Source organism: Lycium barbarum, chromosome 6, assembly GCF_019175385.1.
Source record: "Lycium barbarum isolate Lr01 chromosome 6, ASM1917538v2, whole genome shotgun sequence".
Classification (NCBI taxonomy): domain Eukaryota; kingdom Viridiplantae; phylum Streptophyta; class Magnoliopsida; order Solanales; family Solanaceae; genus Lycium; species Lycium barbarum.
Window position 1 is genome coordinate 111,904,411 of NC_083342.1, and position 20,138 is coordinate 111,924,548.

General features: G+C 35.1%; 2 protein-coding genes across 4 annotated transcripts; one reads left to right on the forward strand and one right to left on the reverse strand.

The window, feature by feature from the left end:
• Nucleotides 1–3,143: 3,143 nt before the first annotated feature.
• On the reverse strand, nt 3,144–10,077 carry LOC132645524 (uncharacterized). 3 transcript variants are annotated; one of them, XR_009584126.1, is made up of 11 exons: nt 9,733–10,077; nt 7,633–7,769; nt 7,377–7,550; nt 6,874–7,110; nt 6,641–6,741; nt 6,482–6,554; nt 5,516–5,584; nt 5,270–5,377; nt 4,197–4,322; nt 3,434–3,700; nt 3,144–3,260 (listed from the first exon to the last, which is right to left on the reverse strand). XR_009584126.1 is itself a non-coding variant. In XM_060362540.1 (10 exons), exons 1-10 carry the CDS (start codon nt 10,037–10,039, stop codon nt 3,506–3,508), a joined length of 1,527 nt encoding a protein of 508 aa, XP_060218523.1. In that variant the 5' UTR covers nt 10,040–10,077; the 3' UTR covers nt 3,380–3,505. The 3 variants fall into 3 exon arrangements, 1 of the variants encoding a protein (XP_060218523.1); XR_009584127.1 differs by having other exon boundaries at nt 3,144–3,268; XM_060362540.1 differs by lacking the exon at nt 3,144–3,260 and having other exon boundaries at nt 3,380–3,700.
• A 3,340-nt stretch (nt 10,078–13,417) lies between these two features.
• On the forward strand, nt 13,418–16,332 carry LOC132645526 (pentatricopeptide repeat-containing protein At3g61520, mitochondrial). The gene has a single exon (XM_060362543.1). The coding sequence runs from the start codon at nt 13,562–13,564 to the stop codon at nt 15,806–15,808; it is 2,247 nt and encodes a 748-aa protein (XP_060218526.1). The 5' UTR covers nt 13,418–13,561; the 3' UTR covers nt 15,809–16,332.
• Nucleotides 16,333–20,138: the final 3,806 nt, after the last annotated feature.

Here is a 20,138-nt window from a genome sequence, read left to right on the forward strand (position 1 = left end):
AAGCGTCTATTTATAGGATGTGGTTTCCTGGTAAGAGTCTCTGATGAGCTGACACGTAAAAAAGTTATGATATGCCAAGTAACTTTTTTACGTGAAAAAGCTGTAGTGTCGACACCAGTAGTACATGTCATGGTCGGTATCTTGAGCCCGTGCCAAGGCTTTATCACATCATGCATAAATATCTATCTCTTCGTCGACATTAATTACGTGTTACTCTTTAGTTGGCTGGAAGGGGCAAATTTAAACAACCTGCTTGTTAACTCTTGATTGACGTGAAATTAGTTGCCAATGTGGACCTTCTCATAAAATTGCATTCTTTAAACTTATCAGCGCCAATTATGTGGCAAATTACAATAATTTATCATGATTAAGTAATTTTAATAAGTGACATATATACACTGAGTATATTATATTAAATACTTATAATTAAGTCAGAAAATGTGTATATCTATTGACTACTCGATGCAAGCTTTTTGGTACAGTTTCGTTATCGCCAAGTGTTTGTTAAATGCCTCTCCAATGGGGATGGATTCATGGAATTTGTAAAGCTATTTCACCACGGATTGTTCAACTCTGTCGACAACCCCATGATCCGACTTCATTTGTCAATATCAAAAAGATTGTCCCATAACTTTCTACTATTCTCCAAATAGTCGGTTCCCCACCTCTTTATTATTATTAATTAATATTTTAATAGTTACGATTTGTTTTTATTCAACCGACGTCTCTGAAGGTTCCCCACCTTTTAGCTTTGGGGAAAGGGTCAAAAATGACCCTCTACTTTAAAATGAGCCAAATAATATTCTTCGTTATGAATTTGGATTAAAAATACTCCTTTTTAGTTTCAATATATATACCCTTATCTTAACAGAAATTTTCAAAATAACACGATTTTATTTTTAAAACTGCTCCATTTAAACCTGACCCAACTACATAAAAAACCCATTGCGACCAACTTATTCTCGAGTCCGACATTTGGAGCCACTAGGCACGGGAGTGAATAACCCATATGGGTTTTTATTTAGTTAGATCGGATTTAAATGGAGCAGGTTTAAAAATGAAATCGGATTATTTTGAAGATTTCTGTTAAAACAGGGTATATTTGAAAACTTTAATGACGGAGGAATATTTTTTATCCAAATTTATAACGAAAGATATTTTGAATCCTTTTACCAAAGTAAAGGGGTATTTTTGACCCTTTTCCCTTTTACTTTCTATCTGAAGGTGCCATTACATCTGAGGCCATGGGCGGATCTAAAAATGCAATTAGGGGTTCGGTAAAACTTTGTAATTTTAATTTTAGATTAAAAATATACTCCAATTTAGTATGTATGAATAACTTACAGTATTCAAATTCAGTAAGCAAAAACGTAGAGTCCAGAATGGTCGAAGTGCAAAATAGCTAATTTTGAGACCATTATTTAAATCATATTGTAGTGAATAAAGATTTCTAAGTCTACCTACTTCGACATAACAAATTCATCATTTTTGCTTGAAAATCATGCACATGTGCTGAAGTTCATCCATTTTTTTCTGAACTTCAGACATAAATTGCTTGATTGCCCTTCATACGGACCGGTCTTTAATTTTTGCCTCTACTTCTCATTTAATGAAAATTTATGAGCTAAAGTACCCTTTTCACATCAAAGATTCTGGGTTATATCCCCAGCAGAGTCGAAAATAATAATAATTTCGCAAGGCATAAATTCCTATTAACCTATGCCTATTCGGGTGAAGTTACACAGACCTATGTCTTGTCCAGCAAAAGTTTGTGGAAACAAAATTCTGCCTTAATTTCACAACTATGCTTATGGGCATAGGTTCTATATAGTTTCATAGAAACCTTTGTCGTGTCCGGCATAATTTCATAGCGAATAGGCATAGTTTCATATGAACTTATGTTTTGCGATTTTTTTTTTTTTTTGGACTGAGCGGGAATTCGAACCCAGATCCTTGGGGTATTTTTGGCCACCTTTTCAAGTGAAGGACAAAAATTAAAGAACATCAATTTGAGAGACAAAAATTAAAGACCAGTGCCTTTGAAGGACAATCGTGCAAATTTTTAAGAACTGAATAGCGATCAGAATACATATGAACTTTTACGTCCAGAACCCACAAATTAAACCTTTTTTTTTTGCGCGTATTGCGTCCTTCATTTGGGGTGGTCTTTAATTTTTTGTCCTTCAAATTGGTGGTCTTTAAGTTTTGTTCCTTAAAATTGGTGGTCTTTAAGTTTTGTCCTTCAAAATTGGTGATCTTTTAAACTTTTGCCCTCTGCCCATGCAAATTCTGCCTAGAATTTGCATGGGCAGAATTTGCAAAGGCAGAGAACAATTAAAGATCACCCCAGCGAAGGCCAATCCTGCAAATTGCCCCAAATTAAAAATCTTAAATCTGCCTCTAGCTTGGAGCCCAAATAACACAAGGAATTCAAGTAAGGGAATCTTTCATAAATAACAAGATTAATGTCTTTGCAAGAAAAATAGAAACATTATCTTTCTAAAACGTAATAGTATTTTTTTTATGCTTTCGCTCTTTCAAAACGTAGCATATACACTATGCCCGCACATACAGTATCAATTTATTTACATTGATACATTATATGTACACTAGCACGTTGTATATACACTGATACTATATATTCAGTGTACGTGCGCATACAATTTAGGGATACATGTATTCATAGTTTAGAATGTCTAAATGAAATTTATTGACAAATACAAGGGGTTATGTATTCAGCCAATAATTAATCAATTGGACTGATCCAAACCAAATGGGCATCGTGGGCTCGTGGCGGAAAGATAAGAATAGACAAGGCCGAGGAAAATGGGTGCGATTGGCGTGAAGAGATCATGAGATGTCTGAGAGCATTCAAGTGACATTAATAGGGGTTGAAGAAGGTTAAGTAGACGATGTGATCCTTGACACCACCCTCTCTGTAGTCACAGACAACGTATATCAAGTTTCGGAGATCAGGAGGTGGAGGGAAGATAAGAACAAAGAAGATTGAACTTACTTACGGAGATCGGGAGGTGGAGGGAAGATAAGAACAAAGAAGACTGAACTTACTTTCTTGCATAAAGCATAGGCATAGAGAAAAAATCAGGAAGAGCCGGAATGAGCCACTCCTTGAGAAAGACATCTGATACAAGCCCCTCGTAAAATTCTAAAAGCCAACAACAATTCAACTTCTGTTTCACTGTTTTTGTTTAAGGCAAATTGTGTAGTTCTTGCCTTCCTGATACATCCAAAGCTTGCATCTAAACAACTAAAAGAGCATTCAGCAAGGACGTGTTCATAGTAATGACTTATTTTCAAAAATCTTTTCAGCAGGTGGGTGTGTGGGATTAAAGTTTGCAGATATCTAAGACAGTACCCATGCACAAAATAAGATATTTATTGAAAGGTCGAAAGGAAATAAAAGAGAATTTACCAATAAATCCATGATCATTATCTAAAGCCGTTGACGTTCAAGAGAAAGAGTGGATGGTGGTGGCCACTAGAGTTAAAACAGGGGCTTCTTTCCATTTAACATAGCAAGCAAATGATCTAAAACTCGACTTCCAGCATCTCTCAGACCAGAGTGCATGTACTCATTAGTAATCCAAGGCCTGATTCCTGCAATCTGAGAAGCGGTCTCCATAGATAGCTTGAAGTTGACATACATGTCTTCGTAGTACACAGCAGCTGCAACTGGTACCTATATATAAAAAGAACCCAGGTGGTACATAAAGTCTAAGAGCCCGTTTGGATTGGCTTATAAGTTAGCTTATAAGTTGTTTTCAGCTTTTTTGAGTGTTTGGCTGGCCAGCTTAAAGTCATTTTATGCTTAAAATAAGCTTAAAAAAATAATTGGACCCATTTGACTTAGTTTATCTAAAGCAGCTTATAAGCTGAAAACAGCTTATAAGCCAAAAAAAAAAAGTTGGACTACCCCAACTTATTTTTTTCAGCTTATAAGCTGCAAACAGCTTTAAGCTGTAAGCCAATCCAAACGGGCTCTAAATCATTTGATCAGGTTACTGTGACACCACTACTTTAGTTTTGGTTTAAAGAAGAGGCAATTTATGTATTATGAGATGTAGCCAGAGATCAAGGTAGATTAAAATCCTTCACATATTGATTGACACGAGTAAGCTGAACAACAATAACATCAGGTATCCGAACTTGTCAACTTTAATAGAAATACAACGTACTTTGTTATCATTTAATGCAGCAATGTCATATAATGCCGGCCAATCCTTCTGCTCTGCTAATAGCTGGGCAGCATCTTTGAATGGCTTCAAGACATGAACTTCATCAAACAACCATGGGAATATCATCTGCATGTCAAATTAAAAAGAGATCAACACTTGAACGCAATACATGAGAAGTCCAAACTTTCCGTTTTTCACCCAAAAGAAAAAACAACAAAACAAGGGAGTCTTCTTAATTCCAGATGAAAGAAAAAAATGCATTCTGCAAAGTTTGACCTAAAATTAATGTCCCGTCAGAATAAATGTAAAAGAAATTCGTGTGATATGAGCTGAATGTTTGATTTATCAAAAAGAAAAGCAGTGTAGGCTTTATTAAATTTTGTATAACAAAGACAAACCTCGCAACTCTGATCATTAATGAGGACCTTATGCAGGAAAGAGAAGCTCTTCAAATCCACTACATTATGCATGATAATTTTTCACTAGTTTTCAGATTATTCATATGTTGTTCAGAATCATCACATTGCTTAATTAATCCTTTCCTCCGATCCCCAACAAAATATCCTTATGACTTTAGGAGGGGTGCAGCTGATATTTCTTATATTACTTTAACCAGATGTGCGGAAGTGTTAACTAGAGAATCTTTATCAGTCAATCCACTAGAGAATCTTTATCAGTCATTCCTGTTGAACTCTATCTATATGTTTCTTAAGAAGAAGAAAAGCTAGCAAAATAGCATATTGAATTTCTACTATTAAGAGGATCAATTTGCAGTGGAAGCAAAATCAAGAACAAGGTAACATTAGCTACATTCATTTGCAGGAAATGACAAAATTATGCCGGAACTTGAACTTAGGGAAATAGGTAGGATGAAGGATGAGCATATACATGATAGTTCATAAACAAACTGGCACTAATATGATTTCAGACTCGATATTGTCTATGCCACACCTCTGCTGTGCCATCAATGTGGAAGTCATATCAGAGAAATTTAGATGAAATTAAAACTTTTAGTTGATGCTTGCTTCATATTATGGAAGTTCCTAACCAAAAGCGTTCAGATTGTGTCTTACCTCTCCAGTAAAAAGTACAGGGCGGCCGCCTTTTGCTGCCTCAATTGCATCGAATTTGTTCTCATTTTCAGCCCTAATTCTCTGAGCAGACCACAGGGATGAGGCACCCTTTATATCAGAAAAAAACCATTAAATTAGACAGTTTAAGCATGCCTGCAGAGAATAGGTATCCAAAACTATAAAAGTAGATGCAGAATTTTGGCGAAGTACTCCCATTGTTGTAGCCATACTCATTGAAAAGTTTACCTGACAATATATGCTTTCATGCAAAAGAGCATATAAAGGGTTTGTATCAAATGCTATCCATCTCTCATACTGCAATGCAACACAGAACTCAATTTAGCAGATAAATTATCATCCAGCTCCTGCACTACTAAATATATCTAGAATTACCAAGAAAATGCTGGCAGCTCATTTTCACCAATGGGCCAAAATTTTAGTATCCTTAGCATCTCCTAAATGGAAAAATAAATAAATTCACAGTCTACAGTAACAGATATGATAAAACTCTGTCTACTTGTTAATACACGAAGACGCAGCATTTCTACAGTTATCTTAACACCTATATGTCCATGCATCAGCCTATCTAGAATAGTAAAAAATAATCCAAGTGGGTTACGATGTGACCTCTAAGTCATCATGAGCTGCTAAAGGCTTAAATATGTCATTATCCAAGATTGACATCTGAAAGAACTTTACTTTTGTCCAGCACCTTGAATTAATTTTTACCATGCAAAAATTTTCTAGAGAAATAAAGCTAGTAATAGCTTAACATGACATTTAGTTTCCGGTTCGTAGGAGATCACAACACATAAAAAAAAATTGCATTCTTCCTCATCAGGATGTTCGCTCATCTCATGTGTTTTCTTTTTCCTCCCTTTATTTTTTATTTCTTCATTTGAAAATTTGAAGTTAAAGCTGGTTAAATTAGTCATGAATTATCGTATTCAGGAATCAACATAAAGATAGTCATCAGAAGAACCATATAAGCAAATAAAGAATGTGCCACCAAAAGATTTTATACCAATGAAAATGAACAGAGAGCATTTGAACTCAATGGTACAAAATTTATGGAGGATATCTATGGCAGTGTATTTAGTTCGTGGACCATATTTACTAATTGCTCAACATCTCTTGTTTTTTCCAATATTAACCAAATCTATACTCAAAATAAATTCATTGTGTTTTTTGCAATAGGCAAGTACATCTTACAGCATTCAAGAAGTAGTCACTGATTCTCCTTTTTGCTCCTTGGGCTATTACAGGATCCCAGGCTCTCTCAAACCTATAAGCATTGAATGGAAAGATAAAGATTCAAATATATGATTTTTTGGGGGGAAAAAACAAGCAGATGCCAAAATGACGGCTTACAGGTAATGCAGCCGTTCAAAACCGGCACTCGATCCTAGACCTGAGAGACCAAGAAGTTGTAGTCCTCGAGGTGTTAAGATGCCGCCAGATGGAAGAGGCACCTATGTCACACACAGAGAAAAGGAGGGAGATAGGGTAGGGTGCAGAGAGATAGAAACATTAATATTACTTGGAAAAGTATGTATCAGATGGACTCATATGAAAAATGTTGTGTACCATTATAGCAGCCTTACCCCCCCTCCTTCAGAATCTGCCAGGTAATTTACTACATCACGAGCAATCTCAATATCCTCTGGAAACCTCTTGTAATATTTCTTATTCTGATGAACAAGCGCTTCAAAGCCTGCCTTATAAACAGCATCAGCCGTGCATCCTTTACCAATTGGAGGCAGTCCGCCAGTTATAAGAGCTTGTTTGAGTCCTTTGGGAGCAAAACTCAAGTAGGTAACTGCACAAAATCCTCCGAAGCTCTGCACAATTATTGATCCAATATTCCAGTCACACCACCGACAATTTCAAGCATAACTAGCATCAGTATTAAGACTTCCATACATCATATGAGATGATAGTTTTCCTCAAAAGAGATTTTTAAATAATTTTCTAGAAAATATATAATCAAGATGAAAATTGAAAACATTGTTCCTGCAGTAGTTTTCTTTAACAACTTGTTGAGAGAATAGCACAATGAGCTTAAGGTGGAAAAACCAAATACAGGAAAGGGCAAAAACTATGTGACCTGTCCAAGTATTGTCCAAGGTCCAGCATCAGGGACAAGGCGTTTTCGGATGAACTCAGCATCATGTACTATATTATCAGCTCGGAAATGTCTCAAGTAGTTAGTCAAATCAGCAGCAGATTTCACTTGTGACATAGACGATGGTGTTAATGGTGTTGATAAACCTGTTCCTCTCTGCAGTAAAAGCATCAGCAGAAGGAATACAGAGAACTGCTTACTTCATTATGGTTGTGAGAGAGAGAGAGAGAGAGAGTGCCTGATCCATTAAAACTACACGGTACTCTTCACATGCCCTGCTCATCCATCCTCCAGCTTCAGTTGGTCTTGGACATTCAAAGCCTGGTCCACCTTGCAGATATAGTAGATATGGCAGAGGTTGTTCCTCCTTACCAACTGCAGTTTACTTGATAATCAGTAAAGAAAATATATTAACCAAAAACTGATCCTAAAAGAAAATATTAGTTAGTTAATCACTGACTAAGAGTCAATTACTCCCTCCGTTCCAGTTTATGTGACATGATCCAAAATACAAGGGTCAAACTGCCTAATCTTCGATGTGAATTTGGACATAGAATCTTCAAGTTTTTGAAAAATAATTTACACATTTAGAGACTACATAAAAAGTACTATAAGTCGGAATAGTTAACAATTCAAAATATCCAAAGGTATTTGAAAATTTTGTGGTCAACAAAAAACTTCTCAGACTCACCAAATAGTAACTGTGTCACATAAAGTGGAACAAAGGGAGTAGTACATATTAAGATATTTGGGTGGCCAGAACTTCAAGTCTTACTTTTTCCCTACAACCATGTTTTTGCATTTGTTAATGACAAGTTAGTCGTAGACAGGCAGAAAGAAGTGATTATAAGATAAGTATCTGTATATTATTCATAAGTGGTAGCATTCAGGTTAATTGATATCTCTCTCTTACCAAATTGTGACAGCATCTATGACTGACAGTTTTGGAACACAATTTTTGAACTAAAAACACAAAGGTTCATGCGAAACCTTTTATAGTGAATCTAACAATTAAATGAAGTTAACTTTTACGTTAGAAAGTAGTTGTATATATTTCTAGCTAGACTTCTAATGGCCTTCAACCTACCGCAACCCTCTCTTTTTTAACCAGGCTTGGGATCGGCAATGTGGGCAAGCTCCTTCACATGGCCAACCCATCCAGCTTGGGATTGAAGTGTAGTTGTTGAAATCTTACTATTATCCAGCAACCTTCTTTTTTTCTTTTCTTTTTTTCCTTTTTGTGACAAGTAATTAAGGTAACATGTTTCACTCACAAAATGTTACATGGGCCACACCTTTTCTTCCATAAATTTTCTTTCCTCTTCTTATTTTTGAAACTCAATCAATAAATCATTGGTGATAACGTGTTCTCTCACTTCAGAATTTAACATACTATCATATTTCCAACTCTTACCATAATATGCATGCCGAGTCTAAAATGGAATTCAGATGAAGTGGGAGCAGAATTAGTTATGTTAAGACTGTGTAAAATTTGTACATCCTGTGCATAAATATCAAGAGAAAATAAGGGCAACACCTCTGCTCGATGTCCAAGCCTTGTCTTTTATAGATACAAGAAGAGAGTCAAAATATATTGTACGTGATCTCACTTCTCGTTGGAGACCACCACTTGGAGACGAACAGAAAAAGCAAAGATGGACATTCAATTTTATACAAAGGGTTTAAACTTGTTAAATAGTACAAGTTAGATCAAGCTTCACGAAATATTCAAAGCTCTTTCATTTGTCATTACTATTCACAGTAAGTTTTACGAACTGGATAGTCCAACAATAACACTAAGTGAATCAAATCTTCTGCCTTTAGACTAGCGCTGTTATCCCAAGGATGTGTCAAGCCATCCTAAGATAAGACCTATTTCCTCAAAAACAAAGTTCTACCAAACACTGCCTAAAAGGCTCAAAGAGGAATCTCACACAAATCAATACATAAGCGCGCTAACGCATAAGTTAACAGAACAAATGTGAAACAAGCATTTAGTTTTGAATCTAATAGCTTGAACAGTATTTGGAAAACTTCTCCCAGTACTTCCTATATCAGTTAAGCTGAAATTTAAAGCTTCTTTTATAAGCTAAATTAAATACGAATCAACACATAAGCAAGATAACTGTGCATAAGTCAACCGAACAAATGTGAATCCGTCAATCAACAACTACACCTCAATTCAAAATTAAGTCTAGACCCACTATATGAAGGATACTCGGTATCTATTTAAGATTTAGAATACATTCCTCGTACTTTATCCCTATGCATTACGAAGTCCAGTACTTAGATAGAGTTAAGTGAAACAAATGCAATGGGAACCAAATTAGAGTAATACCAGCAACGACTTCACGGGCAAACACGGTGATTTTAGGTGAAGTGTGATTGAGAGAGTAATCGAGAGGGACGTTGAATCGGTGATCACGTAATCGGAGATCGGGAACGGAGTACCAACCGCCGGCCACGTGTTCCGGCGGGGAGCTGCCGTCGATGGCGGCGGACATGGCGGCGGTTAGTTTTGGGAGTGAAGGGGTAGTAGTGGAGGAGTGGAAGTGGAGAAATGTTGTTCCGAGTGGAGATAGTGAAAATACGGTATGGAGATGGAGTGGGGGTTTTATCAATGATGAGTAGTGAAGTGCTCGCATTTTGACTTCCTAGTTGACTCGGTTGGTCACAACTCACAAGCAGTTCCACATCTCGAAAAAAGATAGTACTACGCATTTTATATTATTGAACTAATTGCCTATTTATTATTTTATAGCTTACAAATAAGAAAAAATTAGGTATTTACTGGACTCACACTTGCTAAATTTATTTTTATAAATATAAAGAGAAAGATACAAGATAATTTTTGATAAAAACTTATTTACCCCTGATATTTACATCAGATGGATCCGTCAAGTTAGATTATGTTTACTAGTAGTATTAAGTTCAATCTATTTAATTATTATATTTCCTTCAATTTCGACCAATTTTTACTTAAACTTGTTAAAAAGATATAGAATGCTCAAAAAAATTAGTACTAGTACATTATCATGTGTGTGAAAGGTACTCTCTCCGCTCCAAAATAATTGAGGTTTTAGATTTAGGCACGTGGATTAAGAAATTCACTTACTCCTAAAAATTAAGAGGTATATTGACTAAACTACCTTAATTAAGAGGGGTCCAAAACTAACATCACTCAAATATAAGACTTGTACTAAACCATTTTTTGTGCGGATTTCCCTTCGAAAGCACTGGTCTTTAATTTTTGTCCTTCGCCGAATATCTCAAGGTTTTGGGTTCGAACCTTAGCTCAGTTGAGAAAAAAAAAAGAATTTCGCAAGGCAAAGTTCCTGCAGAATTTTAAATGCAAAACTCTACCTGCAGGAAGAGTTTTACATTCAAAATTCTGCCTGCAGGTAGAGTTTTGCATTCAAAATTCTGCCTGAGGCCTAACTTTGCTACAAAACTCTGCTTTGCGATTTTTTTTTCTGAGCCAGGATTCGAACCTCAAACCTCATGGTATTAGGTGAGGGGCAAAAATTAAAGACCACCAATTTGAGAAACAAAAATTAAAGACCACCCAAAATAAGGGCATTCTTGCGGATTGCCCTTATCTGGATAACAAATAAAAAGGTTGGGCCATAACGGGTAAACTTGAAGCCCCATGAGTATTGGGTTGTAATTAATACTAATTAAATAGGGAAAATGACCTAATAATACTATTTAAAACTCTATACTACAAAACATAAGGATATTTTTCCTTATTTATAAAACATACCAACAAAATTACAAAGTATATCAGATTTGAGATTAATAGGATCCCACAATTTTAGGCTTTTTTTTAAGGAAAAAAATCTGATTTTAAATGTGGGCTTAATCTAGAATAGTTAGATAGTTACCAATCAACTTCTTCTTCTTTTTTAAAAGATTTTTCTCTCTCTCTCTCTTCCTCTCCTTGTATGATAGACATCATTTCTAGAACTAAAATTCATCTTCTCTCCTAGAATAAATTTTCAAACCAATATTACAAAGTATTTTTTTATTATTGACCTGTGTATTAATTGTATATAAAAATTAGTTTGTATCGTTTTGAGATTTGTGTGATCATTGAGTGTTTGAAACCTTTATATATTATATAAAAGGCAGCCTATATAAAATGTAGTTTTAAAAAACGTTGACAACTAATATATGTATGAAATGTGTATGAAATCTGCTATATATCATTTAGTTATATGCGGTACAATGTGTATGAAATGCGAATAAATTCGATATGAATTAATGTATGAGATCTAGTTTGTATCAATCAGAAAACTTATTCATATATACTTTCTCATAATCTATACATACTTTGATCAGATTTTATACAATTTATATGCACTTTATTATAATCAAAATATACATACAACTTTTACACATATTTCATACATAAAAACTATAATGAATTTATATAGTTAGACATATTGCATACAAAAATTTATACATATTTTTTTTCTGGTGTATGAACTTTGTATGAAATTTGGCTTGTATCAATTACAAATTTGTTATACATATTTCTCAAAATTTATACATACTTTGATTATATTTTATACAATTTAAATGTACTTTATCATAATCAAAATACACATATGATTTTTATACATGTTTTATATATATAAATTATAATGAATTTATACAGTCATACATATTGCATAAAAAAATTATACATATATGTTTTCTGGTTATGAACTTTGTACATAAAAATTACCGATTAGAATGAAGTTTTTGAGTAAAAGTTGGAGAAAATTAGGGAACAACATCTCTTAATTTTGAACGAGGAGAGAAAAGTGGATGAAATAAAAGAGCAAAAGTTGGAGAAAATCAGAGAAAATATCTCTTAATTTTTAATGGAGAGAAAAAAGTGGATAAAATAAAGAAAACAATTTATTTAATGTGTTTTACTTACTTCTTTTTAATTTACCAGATTCGTATAGATTTTGTAACAAATCTATTGATATATTTTGTAAACTGAAAAGTATCGTCATGTTCTGTAAATATACCCTCTTACTATGTACATATATGTTTTTTGGCCAATTAAATAAGGAAAAACTTGCAAAAAATTGTAGGGAGCCATACCGTTTCTCACATTAAGTAAAAAAAACTCTGATTTGTTTTATCTGACGCCGTTTAATAGAAAAAAATGTCCAGTCAAACCTCTCTATGACAAAATCATTGGGTTTGAAGTTTTTTGGCTGTTATAGAGAATTGTTATTATACACTTATAACAACATTTGTCATTTAAATAATAGTTGGCAGTTATAGACAAAAAAAAGCATAAAATCTAATTTTTTATTTTTTAATGTTATAAAAAATTAACAAAATTATTTAGATTTTAAATCTCAAACATATGCATATTTCACTACTTAGACATTAAAGAAACATAACACAATTTTAATAAATTCATAATTGAATGTATAAAGTTTTAAGCTCTAAGTCACACATTTTAAATCTACTTGAAAATTAAATTCTTTCAAGAACGATGAAAGAAATTTATAATTGTAGCTGATTTCATAGGTTCCATTTTAAAAGGGTTAGGAATCAAAGATTTGTCCCTAAAGAATAGAATAGGATTCATACTCCTTATTCACATTGTTTTCCCTTTTAAAAATTATTTATAAATAAAAATAGAAAACAATGAATTATTTAGATTATAAAGATGTATTCATACGTAATATTCTGTCATAAATGTGGTATATTAAAGTATCAAAATTAATATTTGGTTAAAGTCTCTACAATTATTATTGGTAATTATAGATATTTTATTTTTATAAAGATGGTTAATTATAATATTACAAAAAAAAAAAGATAGCTGTTATATGGGAATTTAATTTTATAGAGACTGTACTATTATAAAGTTGATCGTTCGTATTATAAGTAAAATGTTGTTATAAAAAAATAAAATATAACATAAAAAATTAATTTCAAAAAAACTTAGCTATATAGAGATATGCTATTATATGCGGATTGTGAGACGTCTGAATGTGGTTTCAAATACTGAAGGTCAATAGAAATTGAAATACCGTAAGCGCGACAATTTCATAGAACTCCAAAATAAAATAAGTTGGTCGAGAAATAATAGAAGAGACCCGCGCAAAATTTTGTAACCTAAACCATCCATCCGTTTTTCACATTGACACGGCAAAGTAATGAAACTCTGTGCTGCAAGAAAATCCGTGCTTCATCTCCCCACACGGCCGAAGTCCGGCATTATTGCCGGCTTGAGACACTTGTCAAAGAAACCTCTTCCACCGCCGGCGATCGAAATAGTGTCCCTCCTCAAAACTACGGATCACAATGACTGGATTTCCAACTCACACCTTGTTGAATTTCTTAACGCATCTCCGTCCCATACTACCCTTCTCAAAATCACCCGTCAATTGGGTTCCACTGATAAAGCTTTACAATTCTTTGAATTCTTTAAAGCTCATAGTTCCTCGTTAAGTCCTTCTTCTATTTCCTTCACATTTCAAGCTATTCTTGAACAAGCAATGCGTGATGAGAAATCTAATGTGCCAACTAGGCTTTTTCAACTGTTTTCCTTCTCCAAAGACCAAAAAATCCCTTTATCCATCAATGCTGCGACTCTTCTTATACGATGTTTTGGGCGAGCTAAAATGCTTGACGAAATGATGTCTGTGTATAATGACCTTGACTCGGATTCAAGAAACACCAATGTGGTTAATTTGTTGTTAGATTGTTTATTTCGTGGAGGGAGTACTGATGATGGGTTCAAGGTGCTCGACCAAATGCTCGAAAGAGATAGCGGTTTTCCGCCGAATAATAGTACGTTGGATATTGTTCTCTCTGTTATGTGGAAGAGAAATTGGGTTGGGACAAGGATGAGTGTGGAGGAAATTTGTGGACTTCTTGTGAGATTTTTCGAACGCGGCGCGTTCTTGGATGATGTGTGGTTTACTAAATTGATTACCATGTTTTGTCGAAGCGGGAAGTGCGATAAGGCTTGGGACCTTTTGCATGATATGATGAGGTTGGGTGGTCAGGTGGAAGCTCCTTCGTTCAACGCCCTTTTGAGCGGGTTAGGCCGAGACCGTGATTTTCAAAAGATGAATTTGCTTATGAATGAGATGAAGGAAAAGGAAATTAAACCGAATGTTGTGACATTCGGGATTCTCATCAATCATTTATGCAAAAGTTACAGGGTCGACGAGGCATTGCACGTGTTTGAGAAGATGGGAGGGAGTGAAAGTGATGGCATTCTTGTTAAGCCAGACCGTGTTATCTACAATACATTGATTGATGGGCTATGCAAGGTAGGGAAGCAAGAAGAAGGGTTTAAATTGATGGAGAAGATGAGGTTGGAGAGTGGATATGAACCTAATACTGTTACCTATAATTGCTTGATTGATGGTTTCTGCAAAGCGGGCGAGATTGAGAGGTCAAACGACCTTTTTGACCAGATGAAAAAGGACGGGGTTGGGGCAAATGTGATTACTCTGAATACTTTGCTAGATGGAATGTGTAAGCATGGGAGAGTTAGCAAAGCTATGGGACTTTTTGCTGAGATGCAAGAGAAGGGTTTAAAAGGGAATTCGATTACTTACACCATCCTCATTACTTCTTTTTGTAGTGTCAACAATATTGACAAAGCAATGAGTTTGTTTAATGAAATGTCAGAAAATAGGTGTTCCCCTGATGCCAAAGTATACTACAGTTTGATTTTGGGCCTTTGTCAGGCTGGAAGAATGGATGACGCCTCCTGTGTTGCTTCAAAGGCGAAAGAAGCTGGGTTTGGCTTGGATATTATCTGCTACAATGCTCTGATTGGGGGGCTTTGTAGGAAAAATAAGATTGATGAAGCTCATAAGATGCTTAAAGATATGGAGGAGTCAGGTATCAAACCTGACCGTTACACCTACAACACTTTGATATCATATTTCAGCGAGAAGGGGCAATTTTCAACTGCCCATAGAGTTATGAAGAGGATGATTGATGATGGTTATTTACCTAATGTTGTTACATATGGAGCATTAATTAATGCATATTGCTTAGCTGGAGAGCTTGATGAAGCTATGAAAATATTCAAGAATATGAGTTCTGCTACTAATGTGCCACCAAACACAGTCATATACAATATTTTGATAGACACACTCTGCAAGAGTGACAAAGTAGAAGCTGCTATGTCTTTGTTGGGTGATATGAAGGACAAAGGGGTAAGACCAAATACCATAACATACAATGCCCTCTTTAAAGGTCTTCAGGAAAGGAATTGGGTGGAAAAAGCATTTGAAATAATGGACCAAATGACTGAAAATGCATGTAATCCTGACTACATTACCATGGAAGTCCTAACACAATGGCTTTCTGACATTGGTGAAATAGAAAAGTTGCGAAGCTTTGTGGAAGGATATGAGGTTTCTACATCAACTGCCTAATACTAACTGGAACTGAAGATGCTTTCCTAGTTCTGCTGTGATGTTCACTGGGCATGTCGAGATTCTTTTGCAGTCAGTTGAGTCCCATTTGGATAGCTTTCTCGGCCTTTTGGCTAAGATCAAGTGGAATGTGTGAGGTCCCATTTGGTATTAAAGCTCTGTGCTGTCATTTGACATACCTGCTTTGATGCATGAGTTGCTGGGTAGGTACACAAATCATTTTCTATGAAGGCATCTCCATCCATTGCTCTTTTGATGAACTGATTATGATTTGGACCCAACAAAATGATGTTACAAGTTTGGTGGCCGTGCTCTGCCATGAAGTTCTGTATTTTCAAATTTCATCCAAGTTGTAGCTGGTGTAATTGCTGCCTGAAGCACTTTATGTTTTTGGATAATGATTGTATTGATATCTAATTTAAGATGAAGTTGAAATAAAGTTTATATATGCTTATACATAAAGCTGAGAACTCAGTACTGACTGTGCTTCATTCTTTATTATTGGATGTTTTAGTGGAATTGTCTATGTGAATGCATCAAAATGAAAAGCATAGGTAAATTAAGGTGTAAAACTGTGAAACCACATGGGATCAATTTGAGGCAAACTTAGTTTAGTTAATATCCTCAAACAGCACAGCCTTATGCAAAGACCCGACTGGAATGTGTATCAAATTTCTGTGCAATGGAGTTTATGCCCATCCATAAACCTCTTTATGTGCTTTTGCAGACAGAGACACATATACATTTATATAATGGACTTCGTTTCAATCAATTACTCCTTAGCAGAACATGCAAAGATCTAGTTTAGTCCACTACATTTGTTGCTTTTTACGAATTGAGTTAAATTCAATTTTCATATTACTTATGATATCATTTTTGGCCCCAATTTTCTTACTTGAGATCAACTTCTGTTTGTAATTCAAAAGCAGAGGCATTGATCATGCAGTTGCTAACAACGAGGTCCCCTTAAGATCACATGAGCTACCGTCACTGTTGAAACAGGTAAGATAGACCAAGATGCAAAAGGAGTAATTAGCTTCTTAAATTTATAATGCACATTGAAACAGCAAATAATTTTCGCATTCTCAGGATGCTTCCTCTCGAAGCTGCATTTGTGTCTTTAACTCTAGTTTGCTTAATGTTTGTAAGTTATCATTCATAGCCTAACTTAACTAAGATAAAAGCTAAAAATAAAATTACACGCTGTGGTCGGTTCACAGTATAAGTGCAGCATCTTAGTACATCTGCTGTGGAATATGCTTGGCAGATTTTCTTAATCTAACAGGAGTGTTGTGTTCTGGAGATTTATGATCTGTTTTCATGTGCTCCAAGATGTACAAGTATAGGAATGACTTTTCCATCCAAGAGGCTTGTATGATTCTACTGATGTCTGTCAAGGTATACCGAATCTTTCTTGTTTCCTTATAAAAATTGTTATATTAGTGTCTGATATTGAAACCTCAAGTCCTAGGCTCCTAGCAACTAAGTTTTTCATTGCAGCTTGTCTACCAAATTTCTACTTGCACATCCCAGAATTTGTATTCAGTTTATGCTTTTGATACCACTTATCTCTTTTAGTGCAGGACTTTACTGTATTCCTTCCTGAGTATTACGACTCACTTTGGATTGTTATATGATTTGGTTAGTGATCTATGAGTGCTGTTTGTGCAAGTTCTGTGCTTTTTTCTACACCTTGTAGATGAGTTGCTGACAAAAATGTTCCCTGAACTTTTTGTTCCGCTGGACCAACCATTAATATCACCACATACTCGCTTCTTGACGACCTTTTCTTCCCCAAAAGACCTCTATTGCTCACCAATAATAAGCAAGCAAAGGAGAAATTAGTCCTCAAAGACAAGCCTACTACTTTTTATTGTTTCTTAGAGGCTTGTACGACATCGGTATTCTAGTGCAGCAATCACAGATGTGGTGGTAAAGCTATTAAGAATCTCTTTTCCTTACTGTTGTAAACTTCCTCTTGTCTATTTTCTTTGTCAGAGGGAATACAGTATCCTGAAAATGAGATAATGAAATATTATGAAATTAGATTTTCCAACAGAGTTGGAATAAGATTAATTTCCTTGTAACAAATGTTTCACAAAATAGCTTCTGAAACTTCGAACTACAAATCCTGTTATAGATACACATAACTAGTATTAGTCAAAGTAACTTTTCTGGGAGCACAGAGATTCCTTCATGTTAAAAAAGAGGTGATTTGAGAATTAAAGGCCAGAAGCCTTATATCCAGGTTAGAGAAAATTTGACTTTCAGCATACTGGTATATATCACTGCAAATTAAATAGCAACTTGATAGTGGATTGAATAGTAAATACTCTCCCATGATTTAATAATATTGAACATCAAAATATCAGGCATTTATGTGCCGTTTGTTTGGGTGGCAAGCGAAGAATCTGGTCTACTGTAAAAAGAAGCACATCCCTGTGAAGATATTTGTTGGTGCTACTCCATTCTCAGATCTATGAAAGTAACTTCGTACTGTATAAGTCCAAATAGAAACATATATTTACTCAGGTGATTATTGCTTTAGATGGTTATAGAGCCTAATCAAGCAAAAAACTAAGTCAAATTTAGTACTAAATCATCCCTAGAATATGAGTTCTAAACATCTATGCTATACGGACGGAGAACTAGGTTGGGTAAGGGACGGATAGGATGTGATTTTCTAGTTTTATACTAGAACTAAGGCACACTGCTTAGTAGTCAGAGGGATCGAGGTAGAATTGTCCTTGACTTCTAAAAGCTCAACACACCCTTTATAACATTCCTCTAACATGATAAATCAGATAAAAGTGCAAATATGCTTCTCGTTAAATAATGAGTTCTTTTGTAAACCAAGGAACAGATAAATGGTGGTTTAAATTGTTTCCAATAGTACATTCTCAAAAACAATTGTTTCCAATATTCTGATGAAATCTCTTCATCTTGTTCACTTCTATAAGAAAATGTAGCAAGGCTGCTTATAGTCTTGCACTTAGTTTTGATTGAATGGATTTGCTGCATCTATCTCCTGATCAGAGTGCCAGCAAGGTTGGATGGTTTTGGAATGAAGATGCAGATGATCTGCTTAAACTTATCCAGGAAGTAAGTGAAATCTTTCGATCCTGCTGCTTCTTTGGTTAGTAATGACTTTGTATCTTGTGACTTCTAATCTTACTTTTTGATCCTGCTTAGGTTAGCAGATACTTCTCTAGTGCTGAAGATATTGGTGTTGACCCCAGCAACGTCCACCCTTATGTTTCAAAAGTATTAAGAAGGTCCGTACTCTTAATGCATAAGCCATGACATTACTAACTGCACCTCTATTACCAACAGTTCCGTTAATACACCACAAGACTTATAGGAGATGTTGTTCCTTCTTCTTTTCTGTACCTATTTTGTGAAACAGCCGATCATCTTAATCTAGCAGGCACTGCATTTCCTTATCGATATTAAATAAAAAAGGTTAATTATGTATCAGCAGTAGCTTTGTCTTGTATGAATTGAGTCAAAACTTTAGAAATTTGCATGTTAGACCGCCATGGGTTATCCATACTTTATTGGTGGACACTGTCACAAATCGATCTTTGTGCCTTGTTGTTGGAAAATGGATAAGTACTTACTATTTGACAAAGTGCTGGAGTAATGCTCATGGAGTGTGCTCAAGAAATACTTTTGGAGTGAACCTTGTTGAGATGACGAGGACGATAATATCCTGTGACTTGAATTCATTTTCATTTAGTCCTCATCATCTGGAATCTTAACAACCAAAAATCTCCCTTACTATCTCTACTTCTTGTTGCATCTGCAGCAGTGTTCTTCATGATCATATGGTATTATTCTTTCTCGTCTTTTTCATCATCTCATCAAGCAGCGAAGTGTCATTAGGAGTGATTTCTATGGATCAGTCTTCTGCTCTTCTCTGGAATGATTTGCAGACTATCATGTGCTAGATTCTGCATGTTGCTTTCAATGATTATCTCATATCAATTATTGCGGGCATGTTTTCTGTTTGAGCTTAAGTTGCATGTTCCTCTCCAATTCTGTTGTGCTCTATGAATTCCAAATTTCCATACAGATTCGGAGATGGGTTTAAAAAGTCTTTCACCTCCTCTAGGGCATGATTTCATGGGGACATGATGACATCCCTATAGCCTTAGTAGTGGCCAATTTGACCGTTAAACTTTTGTTTCTGATTGGCAATTTTTTTTTCCTTGAGATAATATGATTTTCCTCTTTCTTTGTTAGCAATCAAACTCCTTAACTAAAGCAAGTTATCACTTATTGTATTACTCATGTCCTAGAAATTAACTCAGCATACATGGAGCTCACA